Source organism: Primulina eburnea, chromosome 3 (genome assembly GCF_022965805.1).
Source record: "Primulina eburnea isolate SZY01 chromosome 3, ASM2296580v1, whole genome shotgun sequence".
In the NCBI taxonomy this organism is placed as follows: Eukaryota; Viridiplantae; Streptophyta; class Magnoliopsida; order Lamiales; family Gesneriaceae; genus Primulina; species Primulina eburnea.
In genome coordinates, this window is record NC_133103.1 from 35,402,567 (window position 1) to 35,412,233 (window position 9,667).

General features: G+C 40.8%; 1 protein-coding gene across 1 annotated transcript; it reads left to right on the forward strand.

The window, feature by feature from the left end:
• The first annotated feature begins 8,581 nt into the window (after positions 1 to 8,581).
• Positions 8,582 to 8,941, forward strand: LOC140827282 (uncharacterized). The gene has a single exon (XM_073189930.1). The coding sequence runs from the start codon at positions 8,582 to 8,584 to the stop codon at positions 8,939 to 8,941; it is 360 nt and encodes a 119-aa protein (XP_073046031.1).
• The last annotated feature ends 726 nt before the right edge of the window (positions 8,942 to 9,667 follow it).

Genomic DNA, 9,667 nt, shown 5'->3' on the forward strand with positions numbered 1-9,667 from the left:
TACTCATCAAAGAAGAAGGAACCGATCAGAAGCCCATATATTATGTTAGTCACGCCCTTCGAGGAGCAGAATTGAAGAACAGCGAGTTGGAGAAGATAGCACTAGCCCTGGTAATGACCGCTTGAAAGTTGAGGCCGTATTTTCTCTCGCACCCTATTACAGTCCTCACCAACTCTCCCCTTGGGAGAATCATGACTCACGCTGAAATCTCCGGGAGAATGGTAAAATGGACTGTGGAGCTCGGGGAATACGACATTGAATACAAACCCCGAGCTGCAATAAAAGCACAGGCATTAACGGATTTCTTAATATAGATGATTCAACCGGCTGAAGAAGAGGTATGGAGGGTGTTTGTTGATGGCGCATCAAACCTGTCAGGGTGTGGAGTGGGGGTCGTCTTGATCTCCCCATTAGAAGAAAAAATCAAACTGGCTTTGAGGATTGACTCTAGGGTCACAAATAACGAAGCAGAATACGAAGCCGTTTTTGCAGGGTTACGAGCTACCCGGGAAGTTGGGGCTTCCCGAGTCATTATCTATTCTGACTCCCAATTGGCTACCCAACAGATTAAGGGAGCGTACGAGGTCAAGAACGAAAAAATGCTCAAGTATTTAAAGATTATCACTGCTCAAGCGTCGTCCTTGACAGACTGGAGTATCGAGCAAATTCCCCGAGAAGAAAATGCAGAGGCCGATATTTTAGCCAAACTGGCTGCTTCCATGACAGAAATAAGTACCCGGGAGGTTCTCTGTTTTACCCAACTAGTGCTCTCTATTGAAGCAGAAACACCCCCGGACCAGAAAAACTCATGGATGACTCCTATCATGGAATACCTAAGACATGATAAGCTCCCAGAAGATCGAGCACAGGCTATAAAAATTAAAAAACAGGTGCCTAGATTCGTCTTTTTGAACAATGTTTTGTACAGGCGATCCTTTTAGGGCCCATTACTCAAGTGCTTTTTAGAATAAGAGACAGAGCATGTTCTCCGAGAAATACACGAGGGATGCTGTGGGGAACACCTTGGTGGAATGGCTCTGTCTCGGAAAGCTATTTTGGCTGGATTCTGGTGGCCTCGAATGAGCCAGGATGCTGCTCAATTCTTCCAAAAATTTCAGGGTTGTCAACATCATTCTAATTTTCACCATCGCCCGACCGCAAATATGCAACCAATCTCTGCATCATGTCCTTTTGACCAATCGGGTTTGGATATTGTGGGTCCCTTCCCCATAGCTCGTGCCCAGAAAAAATTCCTCCTAGTGGTTGTGGATTATTTTTCCAAGTGGGTAGAGGCAGAGCCATTAGCTAAGATCACTGCAGATGAGATCATGAAATTCTTGTGGAAGAGCATTGTTTGCAGATATGGCATCCCGAGGAAATTAATTTTATATAACGGGAGACAATTCCAAGGAAAAAAGATCACCTCCTGGTGTCAAGAAACGAAGATTATGCAATCTTTCACCTCAGTAGCCTACCCTCAAGCTAATGGCCAGACTGAAGTGACTAACAGGATCATTGTGCAAGCCTTAAAAGCTCGACTCTATGGGAAATGAAAAAATTGGGTAGAAGAATTACCGAGTGTCTTATGGGATTATCAAACTACACCTCGATCATCCACTCAGGAAACCCTGTATGGCCTTGTCTATGGTTCAGAAGCAGTCTTGCCGGTGGAGATCGGGCAATCTTCCACTCGGGTAGAATCTTACTCGAGCAACAATGACCTATCCCGGACCCTTGAACTTGATCTGATTGAAGAGAAGAGAGATAGAGCAGCCATCCGGATGGAAGCTTATCGCAGCAGGGTAATGAAATCTTAAAATAAGCATGTACGAGCACGAGACTTTCATATAGGAGACTTGGTCATGAAAAAGGTCAAACCAGTGAGTGATGTGGGGAAGTTAGAAGCCCAGTGGGATGGACCCTTCAAAATAATTCGAAGAGTCAGCTCAGGATCAGCTTATTACCTCGAAGACTCTCAGGGGCATACCCTCAAGAGGCCGTGGAATGCTTTTCATTTAAAGAAATATTATGTTTAAAAGCACATGTATTTATTGCTTCTTCATCAAATAAAGAAATGGATTCAGGAAATTGGTTACTAAGTCCAAGGACTCGTACCTTGGCCCGGGGCTCCACACCCTGGTTATTTACTAAGTCCAAGGACCCGTACCTTGGCCCGAGGCTCCGCACCCTGGTTATTTACTAAGCTCAGGGACCCGTACCCTACAAAGCTCAGGGACCCGTACCCTGGTCCGGTGGACCCGTACCCCTGATATACTTTCAAGCCTAGGAAACCGTACCCTTGCCCGACGGACCTGTACCCCGTGTAATGCCTGAAGTAAATATCACAATTTGTTGATTTAGTAATTTGAGATTACTAAATATTTAATGATTTTTAAAGAGAGATATATGATATAGTTTGGTCATATTAAGTCCAAATGATTTGAAATTTGGATATGACATAGAAAACTCAAAGATATAGAAGTTTCATGTTTTGAGTTTTGAAAAATTTGATCGTTTGACTGATCCAAAAGGATATACCGGTGTTAAAATGTTAAATATTATATATTATATTATATTATATTATTTTATTAATATAATATAATATAATTTAAAAAAAATAAAAAAAATAAAAAATAAAAAGATAAATATGAATACGTACGTGATGAAATTCATATTCCAGAAATTTTCAACAGAAAGTTGAGAACCGAGAGAAAATAGATTTTGAATTTTCTTTTCGATCGTGCGATTTATCGGTTTATCCAATCGACGAACCGACTTCAGTTCTGGGATCTTGACACGAGGTCTTCGATTTGAGGTATAAATTTTATAGTTTTGGTGATGTTTGAAATTCGTCAATTTCTGGAATAAATCCGATAAATTGTTAAATCATACTGAAATTGAAGATTGTTGAGTAGTGTATGATTTTAACGAAGTAGAGAAGATTATTTTGTTGTTGTTTTGAATTATTCTTAATTTATTATAATTAGGGATTTTTAATCGTTGGATTGAGATTGGAGAGTTGTTTGTCAGTTGTTATTAATTCTGATTATATATTCGGAATCTACGAAGTATAGGCTACACGTTGATATAAAGTTTTCGTAATTTGACGGATGTTGTAAAATAGCCTATTATTTGAAGTTAATTAATTAGGGTGTATTTGATGGTAGTATTGTGAATTAAATACACCAGAATATTGAATTGTTGAACGATAAGAATTTATAATCGAGTTTTATATTTTGTTGAATTAATTTTTGTTGGGCTATTTGATGTTATATGTTGATGCTGTTATTATTGTGTTGATAAGGTGAATGATCTGATATTGTCGTTGAATTATTTAGATACATCACAAGCCTCGGGATCAAAGAAATAGCCAGATTTTATATATACTCGATTATCAGGTACGTGTTGACGTACGAGCATATGTTGTTATTGTTTAGTATTGATGAATACTATTGTGTTGAACGATGATGAATCACCGGAATTGGGTGATTTGATATTACATTTGTTGTTGTTTATTATTGTTGATATTGTTGACTATCGTTGTTGGGAGACGTCTCGTTGATGTTGTCACGTTGATGTTGTTCGTTCAACGATATTGCTGTCGCCGGTGTTGGGGTGCGACGTATCGTGGATGTTGTTATTCGTTCGACGATATTGCTGTCGCCGGTGTTGGGGTGCGACGTATCGTCGATGTTGTTGTTCGTTCGACGATATTGCTGTCGCCGGTGTTGGGGTGCGACGTATCGTCGATGTTGTTGCATTGTGATGTTGTTGAGGTTGTTGTTGGCTGATTGTCCAGAAACGGCAAAGGGGGTATTTTTGTTATGATTTCAGTTATATTTTATGTTGTTGTTAATATAAATGTTATGTATTACGATGATGATTGTTGTATATGCTCACCCTTTGGGGGCTGTTTCTGTTGGGCAGGTTACAAGACCATGCGTGAGACAGGATAGTGGTGAAGGACTAGGTGTGTCTAGTCAAACAGTCTTGTAGTTGATAGTAGATAGAGACAGTATAGCTTATTGTCTTATTTGAGTTGTATGTGTGTATTTATTATACTGTTTCTGCTGCATTGACGTTGATAGTGTGGTGATTGCACTATTTTTGTCGTATATGCATTATATTATTACGTCGTCGAAAAGAAATTTTTTTATGCATATGACGTCACATGTTGCATGATTACGTGGCGAGGTTTGGGGCGCCACATTTGGTGGTATCAGAGCATATGTTAGATGTCTGGGATGGTTAGGAGTTGGGTTTGTGATGAGGGAGTTGGATGACGATATTATTTGTGTGTGTCTGTGCATTTGAGTTGGTCTTGGTATGATTGATTGTTCTTTAGTTGTGTGTGCTTTCGTGCGAAAGGTGTGATGATGATTACTGGATTGTAATTGTTAAATGTTATTATTAACAATTTGATTTCCAGTGATGACAGCTAGAGAACAGGTACATCCACGCGAAGAAACGGACGAGGTTGACAGTGGGTTTGGACAGATGAATCCATTGCCACCTCCTCCTATGGGACAGACACCTGCAGATCAGCCTTTATTACCTGGTGAGTTGACTTTGGCACAGTTCAGCAGTTATTTTCCGCAGAGATTTGATAGTTCGGAGACTGGTGAGCGAGCAGAGGAGTGGATTGAGAGGATAGAGCAGATATTTGTGACCGCTCCGTGTGCTAGGTCTGCTTGGTTACGATTGGCTACATTTCAACTTTCGAGGAATGTACTGTTGTGGTGGCAGACGACTGAGGCCGGATTGAGAGCTCAGGGCCGTACTGTTGATTGGGATGTGTTCCGATCTCGTTTTCTTGATAAATATTTTTCTATAGCAGCCAGACAGAAGAAAGAGAGAGAATTCGAGGATTTGAGACAGGGCAATATGTCTGTTGCGGAGTATGAGTCTCGGTATTCTGCATTATTGAAATATGTGCCACATGTTGCTACGAATGTTCATGCTAAGATGAGGCATTTCTTGAGAGGGTTGAAGTTAGAGTTATTTGATCGTGTGCAATCAAACAACCCGGTATCATTTGAGGATACAGTGACGAGGGCTGAGATGGCTGAGTTGGTTATGCAGGAGTATGGGGCTCAGGGACGATTATCAGAGCCGACTAGGGATTCATTGCGACCTCAGGGACAGTCTTTTAAATATCAGAAGGGTTCATCTTCTTCTTCAGCATCATTTGGGAAGCGTCGATTTGATTCACGACGTGTTGAGAGTCGTGGGGGTAGTTCTCAGTCTGTTCAGGGGCAGAGAGGAGAGTCCAGAGCAGTGAGATGTTTTCGTTGTGGAGGACCTCATCTGATCAGAGAGTGTACACAGACCGAGATCACCTGTTTTGAGTGTGGTGGTGTGGGCCATAGCCAGACAGTGTCCTAGTCGTGAGGGACAACGAGATCCCAGGAGTGATAGAGGTAGATCCTCAGGGAGAGGAGGACGACAGCCTCAGCAGTTTACACCACGACCTTCTGGAGGACAGCCACGTACGCAGGGAGCTGGTCCGCCTCAGACACAAGTGTATGCTTTGACTCGGGAGCAGGCAGAGGAGACACGAGAGGAGATGATAGCGGGTAAGTGTTATTTATGTTCTTATCCTGCTTATTTTCTTATTGATACTAGTGCCTCGCATACATTTATATCGAAGAGGTTTGTGGTTGAGCATCATATGCGCTCGTCTCCATTGTCTATGCCTCTTTCTGTTTCGACACCTTCTGGAGTTGATATATCAGTTGTATCTATGATATCAGATGGTATTATTTCTTATGAGGGCTACGAGTTGAGATCTGATATGATTATTCTGGAGATGACCGATTTTGATTGTATCGTGGGAATTAATGTGCTAAAGAGATATTGTGCGACTGTTGATTGTTATCAGCGAGTAGTATATTTTTATACAGATGAGAACGAGCGTTGGACATTTATGGGAAGGGTTCTCGTCCCCGTGTTCCATTGGTATCTGCTATCCGGATGTCTCTGTTATTGGAGCATGGACCTGAGGGTTATCTTATTTATGCTGTTGATGTGACAGAGAAGAAGAAGGAGGTGGGAATAGAGGAGATACCTGTAGTTGCTGAGTTTACTGATGTATTTTCTGATGAGATTCCAGACTTCCCACCAGCTCGTGAGGTGGAGTTTGGGATTGAGTTGATGCCAGGTACTTCTCCTATTTCTCGTACTCCTTACAGAATGGCACCAGCAGAGTTGAGAGAGTGGAAAGCCCAGTTGCAGGACTTGCTGGACAAGGGATACATTCGTCCTAGTGTATCGCCTTGGGGTGCACCAGTACTATTTGTTAGAAAGAAAGATGGAACGATGCGACTTTGTATTGACTATCGACAGCTGAATACGGTAACGATTAAGAATAAATATCCTCTCCCTTGTATTGATGATTTGTTTGATCAGTTACAGGGAACCTCGGTATATTCGAAGATTGATTTGAGGTCAGGATATCATCAGATACGAGTTAGAGAGGAGGATATTCAGAAGACAGCATTCAGGACTAGATATGGGCATTATGAGTTTTTGGTTATGCCGTTTGGGTTGACGAATGCTCCAGTTGTGTTCATGAGTTTGATGAATAGGGTATTTCAGCCTTATCTCGATCGATTTGTTATTGTGTTCATTGATGATATATTGATATATTCCAGGAGTGAGGCTGAGCATGCAGGGCACTTGCGTTCAGTATTACAGGTGTTGCGAGATAGACAGTTGTATGCCAAACTCAGTAAGTGTGAGTTTTGGTTGGATCGAGTGGTCTTCTTGGGTCATGTTATATCGAGAGATGGGATTTCTGTTGATCCAACGAAGGTCGAAGCCGTGTTACAGTGGTCTACACCTACATCTGTACCAGAGATCCGTAGTTTCTTGGGTTTAGCAGGTTATTATCGTCGATTTATCGAGGGATTTTCAAAGATTGCTAGACCTTTGACACAGTTGACTCAGAAAGGTGTGCGATTTCAGTGGTCTGAAGCATGTGAAAGGAGTTTTCAGGAGTTGAAGCACCGACTCACGATTGCACCGGTGTTATCAATTCCTACAGAAAACGAGAGGTCTGTTGTTTATACTGATGCATCATTACATGGTTTGGGATGTGTTTTGATGCAGGATCGACATGTTGTGGCATATGCCTCGAACAGCTGAAACCACACGAAACAAGGTACCCTGTGCATGACTTGGAGTTGGCAGCCATTATCTTTGCCTTGAAGATATGGCGACACTATTTATATGGTACCTCGTTTACGATTTATACTGATCATAAGAGCTTGAGATTTCTGTTTACACAGACAGAGTTGAATATGAGACAGAGACGGTGGCTAGATTTGCTAAAGGATTATGATTGTGAGATTGAATATCATCCTGGTCGAGCCAATCTTACAGCTGATGCACTGAGTCGTAAAGTGAGTTGTACGGCAGAGGATGTGGGTCGCTTATCAGCTATGATGATGTCTTGTTGTTCCTTGGGATATGATTTTGATATCTCGACGACTCCTATCCAGGTATCTACCTTATTAGCTGAACCTGATATATATGGTTGTATTCGTGATGCACAGATGACAGATGAGAGAGTTCAGCGATGGAAGGAGTTGGCTTCTCGGAAACAAGATACTCGTTTTAGAGTGGCTGATGATGGCAGTTTGAGGATGAATGATAGATGGGTAGTTCCTGATATATCTGAGTTGCGCCAGGGCCTGTTGCGGCGTGCACATTGTAGTCGATATTCTATGCACCCTGGTGGCAAGAAGATGTATAAGGATCTACGCTCTCAGTTTTGGTGGAAAGGAATGAAACGTGATGTGATTGATTTTGCGATGTTTCAATTGTCAACAAATCAAAGCTGAGAGGAGAAGGCCGGGAGGTGAATTGAGGAGTTTAGAAGTACCGACTTGGAAATGGGAGCACATATCGATGGATTTTGTGACTCATTTGCCAAGAAGCACTGGAACTATTGATGCTATTTGGGTGATTGTTGATCGATTGACGAAAGTTGCACATTTTATACCCTATAGCATGAGTAGTGCGTACTTGACGATGGCACAGTTGTATATACGAGAGATCGTACGGTTGCATGGGATTCCAGTGTCTATTATATCTTATAGAGATCCTCGATTTACTTCTCATTTTTGGGAAGGATTGCAGACTGCGATGGTGACAGAGTTGAGATTGAGTACAGCTTATCATCCTCAGACAGATGGTCAGACTGAGCGTACTATTCAGACACTTGAGGATATGTTGCGTGCTTATGTTATGGATTTTAAATCTGTTTGGCAGTCATCTATTCCACTGGTAGAGTTTGCGTATAACAATAGTTATCAGAGTAGTATTCAGATGGCTCCGTTTGAGGCATTGTATGGGAGACGTTGTAGATCTCCGTTATGCTGAGATGATGTTGATCGAACTGCAGTCACAGGTCCTGATATGATTCATGAGATGCAACAGAAAGTAAAGTTGATACAGCAGCGATTGAAAGCAGCTCAAGACAGACAGGCCGCCTATGCAAATAAAAGACGAAGACCCTTAGAGTTGCGATCGAGTATTTTTGAAAGTGTCTCTTTTTCGTGGCACGGTACGATTTGGTATGAAAAGAAAGTTGGCACCGAGGTATGTTGGCCCGTATGAGATATTGCAGCGGATAGGCACTTTGGCTTATCGATTGGCTCTGCCTCCATCTTTATCTGGTATTCATGATGTGTTTCATGTGTCGATGTTGCGGAAGTATGAGCCAGACCCCTCACATGTGTTGGATATTTCTGAGGTTCAGTTAGATCTTGATGTGTCTTATGTTGAGAGACCAGTTTGTATTTTGGATCGATCTGAACGAAAGCTTCGTAGTAAGCTTATACCGATGGTGAAGGTACAGTGGGAGCATAGAGGTGTCGAAGAGGCCACTTGGGAGACAGAGCGGCATATGAGGGAGCTCTACCCCTACTTATTCTGATGGTATGACGTATCTTTATTTATGCATGTTATTACTGTTGTTGATTAATTTCGGGGTTGAAATTCATTTAAGGGGGTAGAAATGTAATGACTGAAGTAAATATCACAATTTGTTGATTTAGTAATTTGAGATTACTAAATATTTAATGATTTTTAAAGAGAGAAATATGATATAGTTTGGTCATATGAAGTCCAAATGATTTGAAATTTGGATATGACGTAGAAAACTCAAAGATATAGAAGTTTCATGTTTTGAGTTTTGATAAATTTGATCGTTTGACTGATCCAAAAGGATATACCGGTGTTAAAATGTTAAATATTATATATTATATTATATTATATTAATAAAATAATATAATATAATATAATTTAAAAAAATAAAAAGGAAAAAGATAAATATGAATACGTACGTGATGAAATTCATATTCCAGAAATTTTCAACAGAAAGTTGAGAACCGAGAGAAAATAGATTTTGAATTTTCTTTTCGATCGTGCGATTTATCGGTTTATCCAATCGACGAACCGACTTCAGTTCTGGTATCGTTGACACGAGGTCTTCGATTTGAGGTATAAATTTTATAGTTTTGGTGATGTTTGAAATTCGTCAATTTCTGGAATAAATCCGATAAATTGTTAAATCATACTGAAATTGAAAATTGTTGAGTAGTGTATGATTTTAACGAAGTAGAGAAGATTATTTTGTTGTTGTTTTGAATTATTCTTAATT

Coding starts and splice junctions, on each gene's coding strand:
- LOC140827282 (XM_073189930.1), top strand. CDS start 8,582: ATGAAAAGAAAGTTGGCACCGAGGTATGTTGGCCCGTATGAGATATTG.